The following is a 27,852-nucleotide window of genomic DNA, read 5'->3' as shown; positions in this document are numbered from 1 at the left end:
ACCTAGAATATAAGACATATTTTCAGTTGTTCCACACTTTTTTGTTAAGTATATAATTCCCATGTGTTAATTCATAGTTTTGATGCCTTCAGTGTGAATATACAATTTTCAAAGTCATGAAAATACAGAAAAATCTTTAAATGAGAAGGGGTGTCCAAACTTTTGGTCTGTACTGTATATACCCATGTAATGACTAATCTTAAAGGGTTATTCCTATTAAAATATAATGCGTGCACAATAAGTGCCAGCTATGCACAACTTGCAGGCATCTATTGATATAATATCTTCAGTGTCTCGCACCTGCTTAGGTAGAAGCAAAAGGTACGAGAGAAACCCTTTAATCCAATCTCCAAGGTGCCATTACAGTTATCAATATTACCGGTCTGAAATTATTCCTACTCAGAAAGCTACTAGCATGACGAACATTTCAAAAACAAGTTCAGTTTATTTTACCTTGTGCCAGTTAAAGCCTATACAGACTTAATAGACTGTAATTTAGAAATTGCTCTTCTTTTGGTTACCAGCACACTCTGCTTTCTACAAATATAAAAAGGTATATTTTACAGTAGGGTTTGAATTATATTCTACGGCACATTCTCAGCACAAGATATGCTCGCAAACTAAAACAGTGGGCATATTTATGCAAACATTTAACTCCTTGCATATCAGAGTATCCTTCCAATACGTCTCTTTTATATAAAAAGGTAGATCACATAACAGCAACATTAGGACAAGTTTCTTCTCTTTATTTCAGAATCTTCCTTTTGATATAAGACAATGCACAGAATGGATCTCCTGAAAATCAGTGTCAGTAAACTAACATAGAATAGACATGACAACTTAAATCTATTGGGATTAAAATTTTGTAAATTGTCCTGGAAAAATGGACAGCCCAAATTTTTAGATAGTTTTGATAAAAGAGCCCCAAATGTTTGGGTGTAAGGTGTGAAAAAAAGGGATAACATTTATAAGTATTTCTAGTGTTCAGTAACCAACTGAGGTCAAATACAGATATCCGTGAAACATAGTCCATGTAAGGACTGTGATGTACAGATGGCTGCGCAGCTCCTGACCAGAACTCAACAGCCAATGAGGAGGTCAATGTCAGGTCAGGACACCCACGGCCAGTTCAAGCATTGCAGTTTGTGCCTAGACCGTGACACATGGATGTCTGATTGAGGCCTTAATGTGTACGACTTTATCTATATTTTCCAAAATTTTCACTTCTACTAATACTTGGCAAACTTTTTTTTTTAAAGTCACTCATATCGGGTTTAACACACATTTCAATGGTAATTATAACACTGAATTCCAATTTTAGAATCTGTAGTCTTAACTATTTATATGAAGGTATATTGTTGGCATGTGATCATTATCATCTAACAGTAAATTACATACTGGAGATTAGGCATATTTTACTAGATATTGCAGATTTTGATTTGTTGCAAATTAATAGACAGCAATTTGTGTCCTGTAACCTATGAAACATGGCAATCACATGGAATAATAAGTTAAAAAAAATAATCTCCATTTGCTGATCAAAATACACATTTTTTTAAACGTTTTATTACACTTTTGATCCATTTCACAGTTAATATCTATTTACAAGTTCTTTGATTGTTTAGATTTGAGGCAGCAGATCGTAACACCCACAGAAATTGAAAATTGCACACTGTCTTCAAACTGTTTGGCTAGTGATAAATGACTAGTTATCTACATTATTTTACATCAGATAAAGACACTAGATGTGGAAAACAATAAAAGATCTAATATAACAGAAGAAAAGGATGATTGCTCGCAATGTGCAATTTAGTCCAACACAAGCAAACCAGATTAGGTGCCATTACATTTGTCTGAAACAGATTTCCCAAGACACTGAAACAGTGGCTCCATGTCTCGAATAACTAGGTCTGTAGCATCTGACCAAGGACATTATCAGGCATCAAGGTCCGTTTCCATGGGCCAAACTGGGGCACTAAGCGACCGCTGATCAGCTACACGTTTGCTTATTGGTGGATGTTTACACAGGTCGACCTGGCTTCTTGACAGCACATCGGTCTGTGTCAACATGACCCATAACTGCTGAGAACGATGGTCTTTTGTGCAGCACAAAAAATCATTTTACCCAACAAACATGCATTTTGCTCAATCGCAAGGTGATTTTTTTTAGTCTTTTTAGACTGCTATCGTGAAATGAGCATTTATAAGAACACTCATTTCACAATAATCCTGCAGTGTAAATGGATCTTTGGTCATAGATATAAGATCGATAAGTAACCCCAAGACCAGCACAAATACAGGGATAAATGCCATGTCAAGGATCAAATTGAGTTTTCGTTCCAAAAGCTAATGTGATCCTGATATTATAAAATTAACTCCATTTCAAGTCTAATTTTGCCTGTAACCAGTAAGAAACAAGAAATGAGCAGCCATTTCAAAAGCATCACGGCATCTTTGCTCACTTAAATGATGATCACACAGTTTAAACATTAAAAATTATTAAATAGTTTCTTGAGAAATGTGTGCGCCTTTAATTCATTTCTTTCTAATGACATAATTGCGTATTTACAAGCACATACACTTAATGCCCAACCCTCAAAGGACATACACATAAGAAAACAAAGAAGCAATTAAAATGCATTTCTTCAAGAGATCAGTTTATAACAAACAGGAAAATAAAGCTTTAATAAAAATTCAGCAGCAATTTTAAATCACTTTAATATTATGGCTGTGATTCATGAAGAGTTAGTCTGGAAAACCGTCCTACACGACGACAGTCAGGGACTCATTAAACATACGTAGTCTACTTAGAAGCCTAAGGACTAAACTAAATGGACAATGTTGATTCAGTGTAATGAAGTCAATGACAGGACTAGTAGGATGTTTGATGGCATTAGGTATCTTCTGAATTAGGGTGATTAAATTAATTAAAACACTACAACTAGAAAACAGGTATTTTTTGGTTGTTATAACCACAAAGAACCGATCAGAATTGCATTTCCCTATTTATATAACTGAATACAATAGTCAAACAAAATGAACTCGCTTTGCAAAGACAACCATGGTATACACATAGAATTATAAAAGTTTTGTATCTTATAAGAACTGCGTATGATTTTGGTGGAGGAGGAAGATATTTTACTTCACAAAACTGTATTTTCATTAAAGACCGATAGTCACCTTTTCAACAAATAGGTGATTGCCTACAATTTACGCAATTACAAAACAGAAATTTTTAGTTGAGTTACTGTCCATTAGCCTAATGTCATGTCATTATCTAAAATATTGGGAAACCCAATTAGTTGACAGTAAGGAATATTTCCTCAAAATGCCTGCAAACATACACAAATTTGTATTTTATATTACCAATGAAATGTCTAAATTGGTTTCACTTCTTCAGAGGAAATTTTTTTTTGCCCCGAATCCAGTTTCTTTTCTAGAAGTGATGATGCCTGTTCAGAAGTGCACATGTACAAGTTTATGTCATGTCATAACTAAAACATGATCAGATTATGTCATTTTGGTAAACACATGCAGCTATTTTAATGGCGGTGAGGGATTAAAACAGGATAGTTCTAAGTGTATAAAAATGACGAGCCTCCATAAAGTTTCTTATGGTATACCGTAATAAACATACAAGTGTAACAATAATTTGCTCCTTGCAAAATGTGGCACCCATTTACTCTTCATATATTTTCAGTGCATTCTATTATATTATGCATATTTATAAAAATACACAAATATAAAATAAAGTCTTTAATATATTTTGTGTATAAGGCAATATTTTCTAAGCAAATTAATTTTAGGAAATAAATGATAGTTAAGAGATCAGACCTTTGCGCAATTTGCCTTATAGCCAGTATGAATGCACCATTCAGGTTGACAACGTTTCAGTGTTACAAAATATTGAATATCCGCATCTCTAGATCTTATTCTCATAAGTAGTTCTCCTGCAGAGCTGGTTTTCAACAAATTCACAAATCACATTTAAATAATTGGTTAATAGGTTGCCTTGCAATGAAAATATTATGGTAATTCTGCTGTAGTTTGTCTTGATGGCAAAATTTATCTTCAGAGACTGCAGGGAGCTGGTGAATATCGGGATAATATCCATAAACCAATTAAAATTGATCGGCAGATAATGTTAAAGGCATATGCCATAAAAGGTTTGCCAGATGCAGGTCCCGTTTTTGGTAACCCCACATATCTATAGAAGAGGGTTTCCAACCTCAGTCCCTCCTGTTGAAGTGGGCGTTAAGCATGGAGGGATGACAGACAGCACTTGTGTGGCTCTATTCATTAACTTATAAGGGTGATCTGAAAACAATAGGCAAAGTTGATTGGATCAGAATTCATTATTCAAACCAGTTTCCTATGGCGTCATGGGGAAGTAGTATGAAGAAATATGGCTGAGAGCAATAGAAAAAAAATAGCCATGAATGCTTAATTCAATTTGTGCCCCCAAAAAACTGGTGTAGATCCAATATTTTAGTTACTTTTGTCTAAAAAAGTGGTCATGGCTTTAAATGAGCCAAAATGTGGCCACAAAATATTAGCATAAAATAAGTCAAGAGGTGCTATAATGAAAGAAAACATGTCTTGTGAGATGTGCCAATTCACACCTGTATCACTGAGATAAATTTGGCACATCCTTTGCCTGCCTGGTCTAGTCTTAAGCTACCAAAATTTAAGACAGTAATAATGAATCGACCCCATTGTATTTTAAAGTGAGATGTAGTATATGGCATAGTTAATAGTCTTTAGTTTTTTAAATAAACAAATCCATATGAGGAGAGGGAGGAAAAGTTAATTTTTATGCCCAGTCATTTCACTTAAAGAGGAGCTGTCACCAAATCAGAAGTGGCCACGTTTAGCTCTTACTTTATTCACACTGTTCCAGAGTTACCAGTTTGTTTTTGTTTTATTTTTAAATCCACTATATGGTTGCAGAGATACAGGCCTTTTTATTTAGTGTCAAATATTTATGGTCTTTATTAAGGGGCATTGCTCACAGGATAATCATGCAGAGCAGCCTAAAGACCTGCCTGACCCCAGAGAATCTCTTAAACACCTCCGCTATGCTTAAAGACCATAAAACCCATATCTCTGCAACCAAATCGCAGGTTTTAAAAGAAAAAAAAAAAAAAAAAAAAAGAAGTACTCAGTGGAACAGCGAGCATAATATAACAGCTAAAATTGGCCACTTTTGACATGATGGCGGTCTACAAGAAGATTACGTTTACAATAGACTTGCAATAACATCTGAGGAAAGCACAGGTGACAAATGAATGCCATTGTAATACATAAAGAGCCATATAATAATTCATAATCCATGCATATTGCAAAGGGTTGCAGGATTCTAAATTCCATAGTTTGTTTTAAACTTTTTATTTTATTTAATTTTATAATAGGTACTAGAAGTACAGAAATAATTCCTAGCAATGAAGCGTTTGATTTTGTAGTACTTAAATTATGATATTCATAAAAAGATCGCCTCGTGTCTGTGGGTTGTGCTTGGCATTGTAACTCTGTCCCATTTGATTAAATTAAATTGAGTTGTGTAGTAGACAGAAGCTAAGGGGACATGAGTGGCTTGGTTTCATGAAGATCTTTTTTTTTCTAATCTCATTCAGGTCAACAATGAATTTTCTAAATAACAGTTGGCAAATTTTGAAAACACCTACCCACCCCAGAAAAAGTGTGTGTGTGTGTGTGTGTGTGTGGACACTATGAGTATTCAAGACTACTTACTGGATTCTTTCATTGTGGACCTTTTGGCTAAAACTTAAATCAGCACAATACAAGGAGACATTGAAGGTGGAAGATGCTTTCAACGTTACCCTGTGGGTTGACAGCTCATAAGCAGAGGATTCTGATTTGGCAATATTATTTATGATGAATAAAAATCTTATTTTTATTGTAAATAGTTCCTTGAATAACAATTTTGGAGTCAAACTCAAGTGGTCACCTCTAATTATGTAACAAAGCTAAAATTACACTGTTCTCCACTAGGGTTGAGCACATTTTTTTCTACTTTTTATGGATTTTAATTTTTTTTCCTCAATTAGCCACATATTACTAATGGTGTATACATATCATTAGGTTCCACATATCATTAGGTTCCTTTGCCAAACATGTACAGTTATAAGACTAAAGAAAAAATATCTTGGTAAACAAGTCACAGTTAAGCACAAACACTAGATATCAGCAATACAACTATTCCATTTGGAAAGAATGGCCCCTCCAAACAAATTTTAAAAAATTCAACAACTTTTAGCTTAAATGGTCAAGTATAGTATAATAAAACATAACTAGTGTCATAAAGGAGGACAGATGCATGTGATCTCCAAGTATTACATGTACAATAGTTATATTGTCACAAAGTGTTTTTGCTAAATGAAATGTACTCCACACCTCTTGCTTTAGCTTTTGTGACAATTTTTGGGCAATAACTGAATACTGTATAACAATACTGCCCAATGTAGACCAATGAGCCACATCAAATCATGACCCAAGCAACTAGCAGGCAACATGGATTTAGTAATAAAGTGAAATACAACCTTTATTATTAATGTAAAAGTCAAGTGAAGAATTTCACAATGACAACCCCTTTCCGTAATTTAGGACACTCTGATGGAGATGGTAACTATACTTATGCTGTAAAACAAATAGAGTAAAAGGAAACTATGTGTAATGAAAGAACCTAACAGTGCATAGATAAAATGCATTTTTTTAAATATTGGAAGTAACTGAAGCCCTCTTAAAGGATCTTTGAACAAATTAAATAGAGTTATAAGATGAAATCTAGATAATGAGGTTTAATTAACAAGTTACGTTAATTTTCTGCAATGTTTGAAAAATCAGGACAAAAAAAGTTGCAGGTTTTACTGTAATCTTGGCAAATAAAATGCACTGTTACCACGCAGCCTAAGTAAAGCGGACCAGTTCAATGCTAAACTGGAAACCACTAAGCGACCAGAATAATTTAGTTTATTTAAAAAAAACAAAAACCCAAAAACATAAGTTGTTTTTATACCATTTTAAATAATTCAATGTCAAAATAATAGTATATAGAAACTATAATAATGCCGATTACCTATTCTTCCCTTACTGTAGAAAGCTATTGAATTCATACCCTATGTAATGGCATAGCAATTGCAAGGGGTCCAATTGTGCTTCATATGGTTTTTAATTAGCATATAAAATAGCTGCAGATTAGAGAGGGAAAAAAAACGCACAATGGTAGAACATAAAACAAAAATAAGTGAAAAAAAAAAAAAAGAAAAAAAAAAAACACATGGTCAAAAAAGAATTTACAAAAAAAGTAACAAAAGATTATTAAAAATAAAAAATGTAAAAAACACAAACACACCACACCATTATCCAAGTCTGATCAGTACAAAAAAGTGCAATTTCCTCATATTTTAGGCCAATTTTTGAAAAAATATTTTCCAATATTACATATCATTGAATTTAGTAAAGATCAATGAAATAATTAAATCAAATAGCTATTTATTAAAGGACTAAATCGAATGTCCCCCGTTTAGCAACATATTTAGCAATATTCATTCTCTTACACAATTGGATGGTCTCCATAATGACGTTTCTATTCAATAATTAAGCTTGCAAAAAAATTTAATTTTCTCCACATCACACTGCTCGATAATGCAAGTCTTTCGGAAAAACACACACATTCTACATGGCTAACTTCAGGTCATTATGGATACCAAAGTTATGGTTCATATATTGCACTATGTAATTACACCCAATTGTCAAATTTGGCTAAAATGTGGTGACTAAAATTTGTCCAATCTATAGGATTAATCGAAATAGTTTGGTATTTATGAGATGTTCTGGCAAACTGCGCAAACAGTTTATAAATGGACCTTGGCACTTTACAGCCTACTCCGTAGAGTCACATCTACACTTAATACCAGCATTCTCTTATTTCCTTTATATAACCTTTCCACTTAAATGAAGGAACATTTCTTGATTATTCTTCAGCCACATTCCAGCTGATCAAATTAGAAATATATCTTAATATCCGTGCACAGTTTTGTGGTACACAATTGATTTTTACCTATATACTCTTCACAATTTTTACACAAGCAAGAAACAGCAGTGTTAAAGTGAAAATAGATTTTTTGATTTAGAAGGCCAAATGTGTGCCTATTTTTCAGAAGTTTTATTCTAAATGATGTATAAAATCTCCTTGTAGTCAAGTTGTTTTCTCTAGATATCCCTTAGAATAAGGTGGCTTTTGTATATAGAAATCTCCATCAGCTCTGAACTTTTCAGGTCTAGATCCAGCTCATCATCCCTTTAGCAATGTTGAGCTTGCTCGTATACCTGTTATAAACAATAATTCACTCACTTATGTGGTTTTGCAAGCGGGAAAAGTTATCTGCAAAAATATTACGTTTTATACCACACAGAACAGAACTGGAATTTGAACAATATTAAAAGGTTTGTCATAAAACCAAAGCTGTCTTATACCATACAAATCTGGTTATCACCTTTTTATAGACTCCACCAAAAAACAGTTATTTAATAAACCACAATCTGAGATTGGGATTTTGGAATTCTCCACTACAAATATTACATACTTTAGGGAGACCATAAAGGGGCAACTATATAGTAGGCAGTGAGTGATCATTTCCCTAGCAATGCATAGTTATTTGTCCGCCATCCTTTTCTTTATGTGCGCAATATTCAGTGCTTCCAATAGCCTCCATAGAGTCATTTTCTCCTTCATCAAGCTCCTCTAAACTTGACCTGACAATACTTATTAGAACTATATCATTCAAACTGGCAATTCTGGTAGTACTACCCTTTTCTCTAATGCATATGGGAGACTAAACTCTCCTGTGACAGAAGATGTCGGCAGAGATCAAGATTTTAACTTCAACTGCCAGATTCTTTTTCTCGGGGAGTTAATGTGTGATAGCAGCCTTCCCTCTTCCTTCCGAGATCACTTAAATGCTTGACCGATCCCGCAGGTACATGGAGGGGTCAGAGTCCATCACTCTCTAAATGTGTATGGTTAGCTTTACAACTCCGTGTTCATAGTGACAAAGTGAATTGAATGTTTTGGCACAAATTCCTGATGTACATATCATTGACACATATACGATACATTTAAACAAACTCCACCTTATTAAACAAAAAAAATATAAATCTATATTTAAAATTTTAATATAATTAGAAAATATAACATAAGGCATCTGCTGGTAATTTCAACTTAAAAAAATATGTTTAAACTAACTTGAAACAGGTTGTAAATTGTTGCTGATGCTGAAATGCCAGGTAAAATATTTGTAGCCAATGTACGGATGAAGAGGCCATACAATGAGAGTTAGCTGAGGTAGTATTCATCATGTTTCCTTCTGGTCAAATCAGCAACATGCTCATTTCATTTTGAAAACTTTGGATAACATTAGTGGTCTTGTGTTATCATGATTCTAACAAAAATGAAAAAAATGAAATGGATGCAATGATCATGTACAAGAGCATCAAAATCATTCATTGATCCATGTGTGATGAATCCTGGTCCAAAATATGAGATTTTTTAAATGCCTGAAAATTCATGGGTTTGGCGTGTGGTATGATGCCCATGTAAATAAGTCCCTAAGGATCATTCGAAAAAGTTCTAAGATGAAATGAAAATCTAGTATGTCCCCATTTTAGTCATTTCTAAATGTGAACAGACTGTGCAAACCATGTGTTACATTTATTGATGTGGGAAGGTTGTTGGATCAGATTATTCCCAGCTGTGCAGTCATATGCAAAACTGAAAGCCTATTTGAGAAAGTTTGTTTTCTAATGGCAACCACTTCATGGGATGGATGTAGATGGGGAGATGTAATGTGTTCCGCTAAAATATCCTACTGTGGTTTATAATGAAGACATTCAAGTGTAGAGCCCATTTTCACATGGTTGCTCAGTCAGATCATTAAAACCAGCTGTGATTAACATTAAAAGGGGTTGTCCATCTCAAAATTAGCTAAAATTATCTAACAAATATATTTGAAATATAAATACATACAATGTACGATTGCTTACTAAAATCAGCCCACTTTTCTGTTACAGCTGAAGCACAGATAGAGAAGAAGGCTGGCTTGGCTATTAAATTAAGCCAGCCAGACTAGTGTTCAGCGAGCATGTTCCATTAACTATTTCGCCGAGTATGCTCAGGCCGAGCTCCGAGTATTTACAGCTGCTCGGTGATGTGTTTGAATTGCTCCCGTGTGCATGATTTGCAACTGTTTGACAGCTTTATTACATGTGAGGAATGTGTAAGAAATGGACATTCCTCACATGTAGTAAAACTGTCAAACAGTCGCAAATCATGCACACGGGAGCGATTCAACCATATCACCGAGCAGCTGTAACTACTCGGAGCTCGGCCCGAGCATACTCGGAACAGAACATACTCGCTCAACACTAAGCCAGACCCCTTTACATACATCACTGGTCACGTGTCACATATTAGACACGCTTGCTCTGTGAAACATAATCTAGAGCCAATGGTGATATCTGGAGATCAGAACACCTTTATCAGTTTACATACATTAGTAAGCTGAACGCATTTATATTTCAAACACTTCTAAATATATTCAGACAAATGTGTGAGTATATATATGAATATAGTCAAATGGTGCTGTTTCAATATATATTCTCTCTCTGTCTCTCTGCATATATATATATATATATATATATATATATATATATATATATATATAATGAATATATATTGAAACCGCACCATTTGACAATTACTCACTAATGGGTGCCAGGCCTCCAGGCAGTCTGTCCAAACTGCTGCAAATCAAAAAGGTATATCAGAAGGCAGCACTCCAAATATATATATATTTTTTTTTTTTAGAAAAAATGGACTTGATTGAGCCCAAAAGGCTTTTGGGCTCAATAAAGTCAATTTTTTCCAAAAAAATATTTGGAGTCCTGCCTTCTGATATATATATATAAAAGGTATATATATCTGTGTACATGGATGTTTGTGTAGATATAAATTCACACGTTTGAATGTATACGTGTAAGTCCATGTATATTTTATATAGAAAACCACTTTATCAGGGTATTTGAATTACATTGGATCACTTTAAACCAGTGTTTCCCAAAGCCCATCCTCACGGCCCCCCACAGGTCATGTTTTCAGGATCACCTTAGTATTACACAGGTGATTGAAGTATCATCAAGGCATCAGGAATTCTCTCACCTGTGTAATACTAAGGAGATCCTGAAAACATGACCTGTGGGGGGGCCGTGAGGATGGGGTTTGGGAAACACTGCTTTAAACAGTACTTGGAAAATGATGTGCTAAATGTTTGACAGACATTAAAACAATATTTAAATAGAAAAGCATTTTGGCTTCCATGAAGCTAACCGTGTGTTCCCACATAAGGTTGGCAAGAACCCCAAAATTCTGTTAAACCGTTCTAATTGGCCAGAATAGCAGAACAGTTACTTATTCCCGGTAGTTAAATCTTGCATACACAGATGAAAATACAAGTATTATCTTGAATATTATCATCTAAAATACTGTTCTGTTTGAAAAGGAACCTGTCAGAAGTTTTCTCCTCTCTAAAACACCATCACCTATTAAATTAACTTGCGCGTTTTCTAAAGGTGCTTTTGTATACAATAACATAAGCAGGATATGTAAAAAAAACAAAAACAACATCCCTCTTAATCTCCACATGTGTATTATGTTAATTACCCAGCAGGAGTCAAGGAGGTGGAGTCGCTTAGGAGAAGAGGCTAGCTGGCCATGTCCAAATTCTGCACAATCCGGCTTGATTGCTGCCACTGACCTCTAGTTCCAGAGCATAAACTATCAAATAAACAGATTACGCAGGTTTTGGGGATGGCCAACTCCAGCAAAGTAAGTAGCATGGAGTGCATATGTTCTATACAAGAACATCTTTAGAATGAATGCCTTTAACATTTTATAGCCTGGATTGGATATTTATGCCTGTACCTCTCAACAATATTTTTTAAAGGCTCGCCAAGTTTCAAGTCTTTCCTATGCATTAGAAACTCTAACACTTGCCCAGTGGTACTATTGATGAAATGAGGATTTGTAAATGTAAATCCAAATCAAAATTTGTAGCGCACGTTTACCTTTCACATACATTTCTCCACAATTAGTTTTATTCGTTGCCGTTTAGCTGAACAGATGAATTACTAAAATTATCTAGGATCTCCATCGTTTGGGTTGCGTACGGTGGATTGTTCAAGCCCAAACATTCAGTGTATTTTTACATAAACACTAAATGATCAACAACTTGTTGAGACATGACATATCAAGAGTGTCTACACAGCTTATTGCATGGACAAGTCAAGCACAAATTAATATGCACGCAAATTATGCACATTTATTCCATTCACTACGATAAGACAAGTAAATAGTTTGAAAGCAGTCTTCTTTGGACACCTCAATACGTTTTAGTTAAGAGAGCCTCCAAATGCTAATGGAGAATCCTGTTACAGTCAACCAAAGCACTATAGCTAAAATCAATGGGCTGCTGATGTGAAGAGCAAAAGACACTTTTTATACTTCTCTGATCTGACTAAATTATTAGAATCAAGGGACTCCTCTATTAAAAGGGTTTTCTGATGCAGTGTTTGAGTTTTATAAGCTTTGTTTTCCTGTAAACTCAGAATCAACTAAGTATTTGAAGAATATTGTGTTAAACCAGGCAATATATGCTGTCCATACAGTAAATAAAAGCAATAATAAACCTAAACCTTTCTATATATATATGTAATAATTTTAGAGATCCGGTTTACTTAAGCATGGAGAAGCCTGCCAATAATTTGCTATACTGACCTATCGCTACCTCTCAGCCATGGTCATCCGTCAGTGTTCACAGGCTGTAGCGGTCATGTCACAAGACCACTGCAGCTGGGTTCAGAGATCATGCACAGAGTAGGATTGACATCACACTGCAACTTGTCACCATCAACAAAGACTGGTAGCAGCAGAAAAAAGTCATCTCAGGAGCAGTGAGAGGCAATTATACCAAACTGCCATTTTTAATCTCCCTAAGCCCAAAACATAAAATTTAATCATAGAAAATCCTTTTAAAATAACAGGTATCTGTCTAAATAATTTTTTACTATGTCAGGAAGCTTCTGAAATATGAATTACATATTAGTCCAGAACACAAACGAACAATATATTTAACAATACTTTCATAAGAGTTGCCCTTGAATAAATTAAATCAAAGGAAGGACCAAGTATATTCACCTTCTCAACAAAGCTTGTGCTAAGCTAGTCCTGTAGCACTGTATTATAGAAATCACCTTCAAAGTGCTGGCATAGTGGGAGTCAAGCATGCAGCATAGCTTCTTATATTTGAACTTAAGCTGCCTTTACATTAAAGGATATCCTTGGGGACAATTTGTTTTTCACTTAACTGCATGTATTTTAGGCTAAAAACATAATATAATTTTGTAAATGTTGCACTGTTTGGCTTTTACTTTTTGGCACTTTGTTTTCCTCATATTTCTGACTGCAGAATGAGTTAATTGACCACCAAGCTTGATCTGAGAGGGAGTTTATAATGGTTATCTTTTTCAGAGCACCAGAAGATTTATGACCACATCAAAGTTGAGCTAAACTTCTCATGATTTAAGACCACATCGAAGTGCTCAGAAAATCCCCCAAAACAAACTCACCATAGCTACCAATGTGCAGAAAAGAAAAACACAGTCCACAAAAGTGTTCATATATCCTGAATATTACTTTTCATACCAAATCACTTCTAAACTTGAAATAGTCTAAAAGATAATTATAGCTCATCAGCAACGTTGCCCAGGAAGCTATGTACCATCATAAATGTATAAATGTATTTACCTATTGAGCCAGGATTTCCTTCTTCATCTCACTGGCCAATTATTGTAATGATTGCTTGGAAACAAGGAAATCGTAGAGAAAATCAGCCAATGCAAATGGGGCTTTGAGAATTCTGATACTATTGCAAATAATAAATCAATATGAATCGAGAAATGGTTGGTACTGCAAAGCTCTACAATGGTGTTGTAATTGGAGTATAAAAAGGAAGTACTGCACAATGAAATACACCAACTTTTCTAATAAAATAAAGGGCTTGTTATATGAAAATATGATATCTTACATTAACAACACTGAATTCCCTTTTTCAGATGTCAGACATTATATCTCTGCATACACAATGACAACTACAGGTGGAGACCTTACAAAAGAACAAATGAAAAAAAAAACATCAGCCATTCTAGGAATTCATCTAATACTTAGAGAAGTGATATAGTTGAGGCACTTTGTAAATTCACAAGCAGGTAGTCAGTAAATTTATCAAATTTACCAACTTCTTGTAAATTAAGGAGGCCACATCCTCATAACTACTAGCTAAAATAAGCATACATGTCTGCTAATGTATATCACGTTCGAGGAGAAACAATTCTAGCCATATAAAGACTTGTTTATGATGGACGGAAAAGTAACATATTGAAACATTGAACAGTTTTACATGATCTGGAGAAAGAATGGCAAAACTTAATCTTTATTATTAAAATAATCATTTTCTCCCACTGCAACTTGGCATCTAATGAATCAAAAATATATCGCAATATTATCTATAAACTGAGTAACTATGGTCATTTTATCTTTTTTTCTTCAAACCACAATAGTTTTATTTTTAACTGTATGCGCAGACAAGATAAGATGAGCAGAACAATACTTATAATGGCCTAGTATTTGAGTTTGGTATACTGGCAGGGAGCAGGGAATTGTAGTGGGGAAAATGAATGATACATATCCTTCACATTTATATGTAGCTTCTAAGGCCACCAGTAGACATTTTTTTTTTAGAACTCAGCTGCCAGGTGTCCCCCCTTTTATTCACAAGTTGTCCATGTGTGACATATAATGAAATTACCATGATCACAAGTGTAGGGAGCCTGGTGTTAAATTATAGTAGCGTGAAAATAAAATTTCCATAAGCCCAATCGGTGGACATTTCTGTACATATTTTGACAAATAAATACTATATTCAAGTTAGATAACTTTAGGGATTTTGGAAATGTGCTTGGTAGCAAAATATTTATCTCGAGTCTCAAAGAAAAAAAATATACACAAATGCTTAAATTCTTTATAACTACAAGAAAAACAGCTTAAATTTATATTAACACACATCTCATAAATAATACTAAATTCATCACTTTTCCTCTATTTCTCTACATTATATATTGCACTGCTTGTGACCATACACAAATAGTTTGTGTTTCTTATAAAATTAACTCCGTGCCTATTTGCAGTGCTTCCCTCATCACTGAAATTGGAGTGTCTACTTATTATACTGAATGTACAGAAATGACATCACAATCATGAGACATAAGTCTGTACGCGACTGCGTCAGGTCAGAGAGAGACGTTTGTGGTCAACAACCATTTGAAAGGTTAAAATAAATAGAAAAATATATCTTTAGAACTGCATGCGCCAAAACGTGATAATACTGGAATTGAACATGCAACTACAAATGTACAACGCTGCTGTAACAGAAATGTCTCCTCATTTCCTAGTTACTATTATAGGCACTTAAAAGAAATGAACTATTAATAAATGGATGGTGGTGGACAGCCAATGAGTCAGGTGGGTGGTTGGGGAAGGACACAAATAAGACATCTCACCAACCAATTGGTATGTGGCTCCTTCCATGGTATAAACACTCCACACTACCCCTCACTGCACAATAAGATCATATGCACTGTGTTTTCAAGTAGACATTTCAGCTTTTAATATAAATTTCATCTCTTAACACTGAATCATAGAAGTATTTTACTTCTAGGCAAGAGGTAACATTTTAATAAGGTGTATGTGTAAATCTTACCTCTATATACACAACCGGTCTAAATATAATGGAACCTACAAAGATTTTTTTTTTTCTTATTTTTCGTGTTAACAGTGAGTTGATGGTTTGATATGGGTCACAGGGAATTTGTCACCATATCAGCTAAGCCTTCAGTAACGGAGTCTCAGTCTTTTGCAAGACACACAGTTAACAGGGTTAAATATCCTAATATAATGTAACCCGTGGAATACGTTTTTTTTTTCAACAGTAAAGTAATAGTTTGATATGGGTTACAGTGCATTTGCCTTCATAAAGTCAGCTGAGGCTTCAGCAATCTATTCTGTCTTTTGCAAGACACGCTTTGGTATATATAACGAATTTGGGATAATCCAGATAGAATAATAATAATAATCTGTGCCGTGTACCATCTGTTTTTTCTTAGTGAATAATGTATGCTAATCATGTTTGTCATCAAGTCCTATTAATGCTTCAGCTCAATTTGCTATATTCCTAAAATCTACTAAAACAAGGATGCTAAACGGGTACAAAACTGGTCCAGAAATTCAACTTGTAATTTAGCAGTTTCTTTCAAACATAAGTTATTTAACAAACAGTAAACACAGAATGGCTGGAGATACCTCCACAATCTAGTCTTAGCTGCAGCACGCCCGCCCCCAGTGAACAGAGAAACAGCAGATTTATTTGATGTAAGAACCGGAAAAATTCTTGGGTGGGTAATGAATCGAGTGACTGAGAGGCAGTGGCCCATTTTACCCAAGTAAACAAAATGTAATATACAAAAAAAAAAAAAAAAACCTCAGCCAAAAAGATTCATATGAACAGTTTACCAATCCTATGTCGAGCTTGAGATGAATGGAGTATACGTAATGGATGAACGATGAATCTTCTCCATGGAAATCTTTGCACAGTCTAAAAATGAATGACTTGTGACTACCTCACTTGTGCAGTTAGCCAAGTCTTAGAACGGTTTCATGTCCCATCCCATGTAAGAGTGGTCAATATTTGTGGTCAAGCAACAGAAGTTGAAAGCTAATTGTCCAGATATAACTTCTCTTCTTTTCAGAGAAGTGAAACATCCGTTCAAAGGCAAAAAAACATAACAAAAAAAAAACACGAAAAATGAAAGAAACAAAACAAAATAAACGAGAAAAATTATTTCCACTGCTCGTTCTTGTGCCGTCTTACCACCGCTTCCTCATATCCTTGCATCTCATCACCTAACCACAGCTTAGAGACAAATGCTGAGATTGTTTCTATTTTCTTGGATGTAATGCTCCTCAGTTCAACCCAAGACACTGAGGTAAGACAGTATACGATTTGTGCTAGGAAACAGTAACCAAAGATGAATGTTCAACCCTTGTTCCCAACTGTCCAGCAGAAAGAAATGGAGAGAAAATGGATGCAGGTTGTGTTTAAAATTTTCCTTCCCAGTGAAGTTAAAATAGATGTGTTTGGGTCTGGCTCATCAGAACTGATACCACTTCTTTTCTTTATATTTTAACATCATCTGCAAAAGAAAAATAATTACAATATTTGTATTGAGAAATTTTTTTTTTTAAACTTACTATCAAAAAACACATTATTAAAGGGAATCTGTCACCAGGTTTTTGCAATGTAATCTGAGAACAGAATGATGTAGGGCCAGAGACCTGATTCCAGGGATGTGTCATTTACTGGGCTGCGTGATGTCAATTTTATAAAATCACTGTTTTATCTGCTGTAGATCAAGCAGTTCTCTGAATGCCGAGCTCTGCATAACGCTGCCCACACCAATGAATGGCAGCTTTTTGTATACACTGCACATTGGCAGAGAATTGGTAATCAGTGGTGAGGGCGTGGATATACAAAGCAGGAGGACTACATGGCACGGGACAACTAGCCCCGCAATGATAAAATGATAATCTATTGCTGATAAAACACTGAATTTTATTGAAATTACAACAAACAGCCTAGTAACTGAAAGATCACTGAAATCAGGGTCTCTGCCCTTACATCTTGCTGCTCTCAGATTAAATAGCAAACACCTGGTGACAGATTTGCTTTAAGTTTGAATCCTTATATAATAAACATGTCCATTAATGAAGTTAGTTGTAGATGATCATTGGTCCGCTGGAACTTAAACTGAAGCAGAAATGCATTCAACCAAAACAGGCCGAGAGTGTGTTTTTGGCCTCGGCTGGGCTTTAATCTGTTTGCATACTTTTCTTAAACTGTATATACAGTGGAAAAAACTGGAGGTCTGAACTGAAACGTAAGTTGATGTGCATGCAAAATGTAAATGCATGTTCACACAAGGCCATTAAACAGAGAGAAACCAAAGACAAGAAAAATACCCAAATAACTGAAAGTAAATGTATAGATCGCACAGTGCAAAAATAATAATAAATAATAAAGGGTATTTAGTTAACATAATTTTGATCAAAATATTGTAAAAGCCATCCCGCCACTTCACGGCAACCCTTATGTGACAGTCCTAACTCTAATATTAAAAACCTTACCATTTGTCAAGTGACATACATATGGACAAGGGCAGAGAGACTGGATCCCTAGTGTAAGCATAAAACCGAGGCAGAATGAGCGTCTCAGCCCAGACAAAGGACGGCCACACCCTTTTATATGCACTAAGGCATACTGACTGCAAAGAAAAAACTGTTTAATGGCCTTGTGTGAACATGCATTTACATTTTGCATGCACACCAACTTACGTTTCAGTTGAGACCTCCAGTTTTTTCTTTGCAGTCAGTATGCTTTAGTGCATAAAGAAGGGTGTGGCCGCCCTTTGTCTGGGCTGAGACGCTCATTCTGCCTCGTTTTTATGCTTACACTAGGGATCCAGTCTCTCTGCCCTTGTCCATATGTATGTCACTTGACAAATGGTAAGGTTTTTAATATTAGAGTTAGGACTGTCCCATAAGGGTTGCCGTGAAGTTGCGGGATGGCTTTCACATTATTGTGATCAAAATTATGTTAACGAAACACACTTTATTATAATTTTTGCACTGTGCGATCTATACATTTACTTTCAGTTATTTGGGTATTTTTCTTGTCTTTGGTTTCTCTCTGTTTAATGGCCTTGTGTGAACATGCATTTACATTTTGCATGCACATCAACTTATGTTTCAGTTCAGACCTGAAGCTTTTTCTTTGCAGTCAGTATGCTTTAGTGCATATAAAAGGGTGTGGCCGCCCTTTGTCTGGGCTGAGACGCTCATTCTGCCTCGGTTTTATGCTTACACTAGGGATCCAGTCTCTCTGCCCTTGTCCATATGTATGTCACTTGACAAATGGTAAGGTTTTTAATATTAGAGTTAGGACTGTCCCATAAGGGTTGCAGTGAACTGGCGGGATGGCTTTTACATTATTTTGATCAAAATTATGTTAACTAAATACCCTTTATTATTTATTATTATTTTTGCACTGTGCGATCTATACATTTACTTTCAGTTATTTGGGTATTTTTCTTGTCTTTGGTTTTTCTCTGTATATACAGTGGGTACGGAAAATATTCAGACCCCTTTAAATTTTTCACTCTTTGTTTCATTGCAGCCATTTGGTAAATTCTAAAAAGTTCATTTTTTTCTCTCATTAAAGTACACTCTGCACCCCATATTGACAACTGAAAAAAAAACTGAAATGTAGACATTTTTGCAAATTTATTAAAAAAGAAAAACTAAAATATCACATGGTCATAAGTATTCAGACCCTTTGCTCAGTATTGAGTAGAAGCACCCTTTTGAGATAGTACAGCCATGAGTCGTCTTGGGAATGATGCAACAAGTTTTTCACAACTGGATTTGAGGATCCTCTGCTATTCTTCCTTGCAGATCCTCTCCAGTTCCGTCAGGTTGGATGGTGAACGTTGGTAACAGCCATTTTCAGGTGTCTCCAGAGATGCTCAATTGGGCTGGGCCAGTCAAGAATGGTCAGAGTTGTTCTGAAGCCACTCCTTTGTTATTTTAGCTGTGTGCTTATGGTCATTGTCTTGTTGGAAGATGAACCTTCGGCCAAGTCTGAGGTCCAGAGCACTCTGGAAGAGGTTTTCATCCAGGATATCCCTGTACTTGGCCGCATTTATATTTCCTTCAATTGCAACCAGTTGTCCTGTCCCTGCAGCTGAAAAATACCCCCATAGCATGATGCTGCCACCACCATGTTTCACTGTTGGGATTGTATTGGGCAGGTGATGAGCAGTGCCTGGTTTTCTATACACATACCGCTTAGAATGATCACCAAAAAGTTCTCTTTTTGTCTTCATCAGACCAGAGAATCTTATTTCTCATAGTCTGGGAGTCCTTCATGTGTTTTTGCGCAAACTCTATGTGGTCTTTCATATGTCTTGCACTGAGGAGAGGCTTCCGTCGGGCCACTCTGCCATAAAAGCCTGACTGGTGGAGGGCTGCAGTGATAGTTGACTTTGTGGAACTTTCTCCCATCTCCCTACTGTATTTCTGGAGCTCAGCCACAGTGATCTTGGGGTTCTTCACCTCTCTCACCAAGGCACTTCTTCCACGATTGCTCAGCTTAGCTGGACGGCCAGGTCTAGGAAGACTTCTGGTGGTCCTAAATTTCTTCCATTTAAGGATTATGGAGGCCACTGTGCTTTTAGGAACCTTGAGTAATGCAGAAATTCTTTTGTAACCTTGGCCAGATCTGTGCCTTGCCACAATTCTGTCTCTGAGCTCCTTGGGCAGTTCCTTTGAGCTCATGATTCTCATTTGGTCTGACATGCACTGTGAGCTGTGAGGTCTTATATAGACAGGTGTGTGCCTTTCCAAATCAAGTCCTATCAGTTTAATTAAACACAGCCGGACTCCAATGAAGGAGTAGAACCATCTCAAGGAGGATCACAAGGAAATGGACAGCATGTGACTTAAAAATGAGTGTCTGAGCAAAGGGTCTGAATACTTATGACCATGTGATATTTCAGTTTTTCTTTTTTAATAAATTTGCAAAAATTTCAACATCTGTTTTTTTCAGTCAAGATGGGGTGCAGAGTGTACTTTAATGAGGAGAAAAATGAACTTTATAGAATTTACAAAATGGCAGCAATGCAACAAGGAGTGAATATAAATAAAAGTAGACTGTACTATATATAATTGTAATGGCTATACAATAGTATATACTGGAGTCTTCCAGAGGAGATATACATTAGGGAATGCTCTTGATGTTTGATAATAACTCAGACAATGACTAGAGTCTAATAAATAACACCTGATAGACAAGTCAAAAAATTAGCAACTATCATTAAAAGGGTACTCTAAAATAATATTAAACAAATAATATAACAAATATCCAAGCGCAGGAGTTTGGTGGCTATGCTCGATAGCGCTTAGCAACAAACGCATTATTAGGATTTTGCGGTTGCTGCCCAGGATCTCTGCAAGATTGCAAAGTGAGCACAGATGTAATAAACAGTTGTTTTCCTTGGGAAAATGAGATTGAGTTTTTGTTAGGCTACAAATTATATCTGTAATAAGAATAGGCGTAAGCCATGGCAAAGATTTACAGTCACAGGCTATAATGCTTTTATACACAAAGTATTATTTATAAAATTGCAGCTTCCCCTAATGAATGTTAAAATAAAAATGTATTATCAAAAGGGAGCTGGTCAGTTGATTCATGCTGCCCAAATCAGATCGTCTATAGATCTGGCCAGGACAGACTAGTCTGGCGCTGGCCTCGCATGGCCTCTACCCTCTCCAGACTTGAGAGAGACCTGTCAATCACTGGAATAGTCCCTAGCCAAATCTTTAAACTAGGTTTTCTCTCAAACAATGGAGCATTTTAGTGATAGAGTCTGGCTGCATAATTGCAGCCTGCTTAGTTTGATTCATGCCATCCATGGTTTGGGTACCATGAATCCTGTGACAAGTTATTTTTAAAAACAGAAAAGAAAAAAAAAAAAGTGTTTTTTTTTGCATAATCCTCTACATAAAAAAAAATAAAATAAAACGTAATCAATTATATTATTTCAATTATTAAAATAAGTGTGTTATTATCTCTGCCTTTTAGCACAACATGATCCATAGAACCACTGTTCTGTATTTTAAAGGTTCAAGCAGAGCATTCTTCCTTCAAGCTTACGTGAAACAAATAATTAAACTTTAAGTGTAAATTAACAGCGGTAAAGGTGTTGAAGATATAATGAGCACCATATTCTGCTCAATGGTCAACACGCTCAATATTCGATAACTGGAATATTCCACAAACATCGCAATTTATTAAATAACTTTTTTTGGCTCATATTTACATGCAAAACGTACACTACCTTGACTACTCTGTTTTAGATAAATAAAATGTAACATCTTACAAGCAGGAGAAATATACGTTTTCAATACCTCATGAGCATGTTTTGAGAAAGAGTCGGCACTAGCAAGCATGGCAGCTGTTCTATCTTCTAACTCCCCTAATTTTTGTCCCCTCTCGTCTAGGGCCCATCTTGCACGTGCTAGTTCAGCACCAACACCTGTTGCAGCTCCTTTCACTCCTTCCATACCCCCTGGTCCAGGAATGTGCGTAACAACAGTTGGTCGTGGTCTCCCAGACGTTTCTCCAACTAAAACAAAGAAATGACAAATTACTTTGAGGTTATTTAGTTTTACAATACGGTACATTTTATAACTTCTAATCTGTATTATGTGTCCTGTAATCTTTTGCAGACCAAAGTATATACAACAATCAGAAACAATTTGAAATGTTGAGTATTTTGGTTACTACTTGATTATTGTAGAAAATCCACCATAACTAATGACAGATAGTCCCCTCATTAAAATTCCCCTGTTGGGCCTTGTCAGACATTTTCAGAGATCTCAGTATTTTGTCTAACCAGATTAAATACAAATAATTAAAGGGGTTGTCTGGTATTGTAGTGAAAGACCGAGTGACTGCAGACTTCTGAATCCTTACAGCGTGTGCACCACAAGCTGTCAAGATTCTTCGGTGTCGCTGCTGAGAGCAGATAGTCACGCGACTGCAAGTAAGCGATCTGAATATACAGGGTGGTCCGAAAGTAGGTGGACAGAAAATGTAATAAGGTTATGAAGGGGGAGATTTATCAAACACTAAATTGCAGCCGCCTGTCTGGATCATCCTCCAATAAACCATGAATTAGACGTGGACGATAAGCTTTCCACCCAATAGATTTCAGGATTCGCATGATAGAAGCTCGTGAAATTTCCAATTCCAAAGAGGCTCTTCTGGTGGACTTTTTTGGACTCTGAACAAATGTTTCAGCAACAAGTTGTTTATTATCTTCTGCACAGACTGTTTTGGGTCTACCAGTTTTTGGAGCATTAAGGATTGAGCCAGTGGCATTGAATTTGTCACGAATGTGGTAAATGGTTTGTCTCTTTGAGGCTTGAGTACCAAATGTGTTCACCCAATTTGCTCTAATGGTTTCAGCATTTTGAGATTTCCAATACTCTGTTAAAATCCATAGTGTTTGATCCATATTTAAATTATTTGCCATTATGTGTTATCTGAATTATCTGAAAAGAAAACAGATTTGGGGGAGATCTACAGTGCCTACAAGTAGTATTCAACCCCCTGCAGATTTAGCTGGTTGACACATGCGGAATTAACTTGGCATTGTGACATTTGTACTGTAGATCAGCCTGGAAGTGGGAAATGCACTGCAGCAATTTTTTTTTTTTTTTTTTAAAACGTTAAAAGTTAATTCAGAGTGTCATTTATTATTCAACCCCTCAAACCACAAGAATTCTGTTTGGTCCCCCTAAAGTATTAAGAAGTAGTTCAGGCACCAAGAATAATGAGCTTCACATGTGTGGATTAAAGATCTCTTTTGCCAGCCTTTTCTGACTATTTAAGACCCTCCCCAAACTTGTGAACAGCACTCAGACATGGTCAACATGGGAAAGACAAAGGAGCATTCCAAGGCCATCAGAGACAAGATCGTGGAGGGTCACAAGGCTGGCAAGGGGTACAAAACCCTTTCCAAGGAGTTGGGCCTACCTGTCTCCACTGTTGGGAGCATCATCCGTAAGTGGAAGGCTTATGGAACTACTGTTAGCCTTCCACGGCCTGGACAGCCTTTGAAAGTGTCCTCCCGTGCCGAGGCCAGGCTTGTCCGAAGAGTCAAGGCTAACCCAAGGACAACAAGGAAGGAGCTCCGGGAAGATCTCATGGCAGTGGGAACATTGGTTTCAGTCAATACCATAAGTAACGTACTCCACCGCAATGGTCTCCGTTCCAGACGAGCCCGTAAGGTACCTTTACTTTCAAAGCGTCATGTCAAGGCTCGTCTACAGTTTGCTCATGATCACTTGGAGGACTCTAAGACAGACTGGTTCAAGGTTCTATGGTCTGATGAGACCAAGATCGAGATCTTTGGTGCCAACCACACACGTGACGTTTGGAGACTGGATGGCACTGCATACGACCCCAAGAATACCATCCCTACAGTCAAGCATGGTGGTGGCAGCATCATGCTGTGGGGCTGTTTCTCAGCCAAGCGGCCTGGCCATCTGGTCCGCATCCATGGGAAGATGGAAAGCACGGCCTACCTGGAGATTTTGGCCAAGAACCTCCGCTCCTCCATCAAGGATCTTAAGATGGGTCGTAATTTCATCTTCCAACAAGACAACGACCCAAAGCACACAGCCAAGAAAACCAAGGCCTGGTTCAAGAGGGAAAAAGTCAAGGTGTTGGAGTGGCCTAGTCAGTCTCCTGACCTTAACCCAATTGAAAACTTGTGGAAGGAGCTCAAGAATAAAGTCCACATGAGACACCCAAAGAACCTAGATAACTTGGAGAAGATCTGCATGGAGGAGTGGGCCAAGATAACTCCACAGACCTGTGCCGGCCTGATCAGGTCTTATAAAAGACGATTATTAGCTGTAATTGCAAACAAGGGTTATTCCACAAAATATTAAACATAGGGGTTGTATAATAATTGACCCACACTTTTATGTTTAAAATTTAATAAAATTCAACTGAGCAACATAACTTTTTGGTTTGTAAGATTTATGCTTCTGTTCATAAAACCTACTCTCGTTTGCAGTTTGAAGGCTCTAACTTATTTGCATCTTATCAAACCAGCTAAATCTGCAGGGGGTTGAATACTACTTGTAGGCACTGTATGTAGCATCGGCGTCCCTGCCCCCTGACAGGCAGAGATGCCGTCCCCCTTACAGCTGCGCTCCTGGCCCAGTGTCTTCCGGCTCTCCCGCTGCTGCCGGCACGAGCAGCTTCCCGGGCACTGTGCTTAGGGCGCGCGCACTCCCTCTTAAATGGCCGCGCGCGCCGTCCTAAGGAGTCCCCAGCCAATGGGCCGGAGGACTTCTCATGTAAAAGGCACCTCCTCCAAAATGGAGGTGCCCGTGCAAGTTTGTTGCTCTGTGTACTAACTCTGCTTCAGCCCTCAGGTCCTGCTGCCAGCCTGACTGCCAGTCCAGCCCGACAGCCTGACTGCCAGTCCAGCCCGACAGCCTGACTGCCAGTCCAGCCCGACAGCCTGACTGCCAGTCCAGCCCGACAGCCTGACTGCCAGTCCAGCCCGACAGCCTGACTACCAGTCCAGCCCGACAGCCTGACTACCAGTCCAGCCCGACAGCCTGACTACCAGTCCAGCCCGACAGTCTGCTTACAGCCCAGTCTGCCAGTCTGTCTATGGGCTTGGCCAGTCCGCTTATCCGGAGCCTTTACCTGCTACCTGTCTCCGCCAGCCAAGTACACTCTCCAGCCCGACGGTCTGCCTACGGTCTAACCCGCCAGTCTGTCTATGGGCCAGGCTAGCCAGCCTACCCGGAGAACGTACCAGTTACCTGCCCTGCCTACCAGCCAGCCTACCTGGAGGTTCCTGCTTGTTACCTGCCGTGCCTACCAGCCTGCCTACCTGGAGGCTCCTGCCAGTTACCCGTGGTGTCTGCCAGTCCGTCTACCCGGATCACCCGTCAGCCTGCCTGCCGACCTCATCTGCTGTACCGGTCAGTCCCTGCCTTCTGACCCGTGGGAGTCACCTGCTCTCATACAAGGACTGGCCCAGAGTAGCACCAGGTCCCTCTGCTCGATCCTTCCCTGGTTCACGGAGTCGATTAAGCCGTCGTGCGACCTTGGTCAGTCCGAGTTGATACCTAGTTACGCCCCTCTGGTCCCTCCTTGCACCGTAGCACAGAGGTTCCACCACCTGGATCTGTAACAATCTATCTGTGAAAACTAGATCTGTGAAACTGGCTCAGTTGCCCTTAGCAACCAATCAGATTCCACCTTTCATTTTCCAAAGAGTCTGTGAGGAATGAAAAGTGGAATCTGATTGGTTGCTAAGGGCAACTGAGCCAGTTTCACTTTACACCATGTTTGATATATCTGTATGTGATCAATTGCTTAGCCTCGCTCAATACAAATAAAATGAGTAAGATTGAGCACGTCTAGTCAGAATGTGACCGTAAGTAGGCAAATCGCTCACTTGCGGTCAAGTGATCACCCACTCTCAGCAGAGACATGGGAGAGTCCTAACAGCATGCGGTGCATGCACTCTAAGGGTATGTGCCCACGATGCGTAGCAGCCTTCGGCCCCAACACTGTGGAATAGCCGTGCGGCTTCTGCCTTAATTTTATGCAAATGAGAGGCGCAATTTTTTTTTACTTGCGGACTTTCCTCATAGATGTTAATCTATTGGGAAAGTCCACTAGTGGACCCGCAAGAGAAATTGGCATGCTGCGGGTCTAAAAGACGCGCCGCATGTCAGTTTCCGCGGGCAATCCGCAGGTGCACAGACACGCATAGTGGACATGGGATTTCTAGAAATCCCATCCACTATGCTGTAACATCTAGAAACTGTGGGTTTGACGCAGCGGTTCCTGATCGTGGGCACATACCCTAAGGATTTTGAAGTGTGAAATCATAATGACGGCAGACATTCACCACAAGAACGGGCAACCCCTTTAAGGTATGTTCATGCACAAATTTTCCACTAGAATTTTGCTGAAGATATCAAAATATCTGTATTTGTTGCATAAAAAATCTGTGGTATCACTTGCAAAGGTTAAAATCAGCATTAAAAACCCACAGTAGCAATTGATACATTGTGGATGAAATTTGGTAAAATCCCATCTGCTCCGCTGTTACTATGATGTGTTGCGGATTTTCAACCCATAAATATGGACATAAAATCCACAGAGTATCCTCCCCATGTTGTTCACCTTCTATAATTTTTTTTGTTTCATTTCTCAGCTAACTAAAAACAAAATAAAAAAAACAAAAAACTCACAGAGGTCTTCTCTGTCCAATGACTGTGCACCTCCTCCAAACAAGCCTTTGAAGAAACCTCTATTTGGGGCTTCAGGTGTTTCAACTGGAGTGAACATCTCTCCTAGCATTTCCTACATGAATGTGAAGGAATCAATTAAAAAAAGTAAAAAACTGAGAACATGTGTTATCTTGAATGAGGTCAAATTCTTAAAGGGTTTGATAACAAATTAATCATTGTTTTTCATTTATCAGTAATTTATTAGTGAAGCAAGAAATTACATCAGAAATGAAGTGGCATAGATTAATGATAGGATTTACACTTTACACCACTTTTCCAAAGCATCAGCCCAACATAAATATGGTGTTCTTAAATAGCTCTCATTGTATTTATCTTTATTTCATAGTGTAGCTAGATAAATATATTGACATAACTGCCTTTAAGGAGTCAAAAGCAACATGAAAAATAAAAATTAATGTGCACCAAGAAGTGAAAGCAGGGTTGTGTACTTTTCATTCTTTGCTCATCCAGTGTTCGCTGGGTTAGCCAGAGGTCATTTCTCAATATAAGTCTACGAGAGCTAGAACGAGGCCAAAACAAGGTTTTCAGAGTTACATTGAGAGCTTGTGACAATTAGCTCTGACTTGCAGTCAGTCAGAAGTTGCGATCATAAGATGGCGGGACTGAAGCGGCGCCCAGAAGACGGCGACTGGTAAGTATATTAATGGGGGAGGGTAGGGAACATGGATTTGTAATACCTTCCAGCAGTGCGA

The 27,852-nt window shown here is 37.5% G+C and overlaps 1 protein-coding gene across 9 annotated transcripts in view; it reads right to left on the bottom strand.

Moving 5' to 3' along the window:
* Positions 1–11,235: 11,235 nt before the first annotated feature.
* The window catches only part of STXBP5 (syntaxin binding protein 5), a 503,632-nt gene continuing 487,015 nt past the window's right edge, over positions 11,236–27,852 (bottom strand). For 6 of the 9 annotated variants that reach the window (XM_073672694.1, XM_073672695.1, XM_073672696.1 and 3 more), the window contains 3 exons: positions 27,101–27,212; positions 22,211–22,428; positions 11,236–17,379 (listed from right to left, as the gene is read on the bottom strand). In XM_073672694.1, coding sequence (XP_073528795.1) covers positions 17,338–17,379; positions 22,211–22,428; positions 27,101–27,212 — 372 coding nt within the window. In that variant the 3' untranslated portion in view covers positions 11,236–17,337. The remainder of the gene's footprint in view (positions 17,380–22,210; positions 22,429–27,100; positions 27,213–27,852) is intronic. The other 3 variants (XM_073672697.1, XM_073672699.1, XM_073672702.1) reach the window with 1 other exon arrangement.

The sequence above is a fragment of the Phyllobates terribilis genome, unplaced genomic scaffold (assembly GCF_046119375.1).
Source record: "Phyllobates terribilis strain yellow unplaced genomic scaffold, ASM4611937v1 Scaffold_3__8_contigs__length_932513732, whole genome shotgun sequence".
NCBI classification, from domain to species: domain Eukaryota; kingdom Metazoa; phylum Chordata; class Amphibia; order Anura; family Dendrobatidae; genus Phyllobates; species Phyllobates terribilis.
This window is presented reverse-complemented; position numbering and strand designations above follow the sequence as displayed.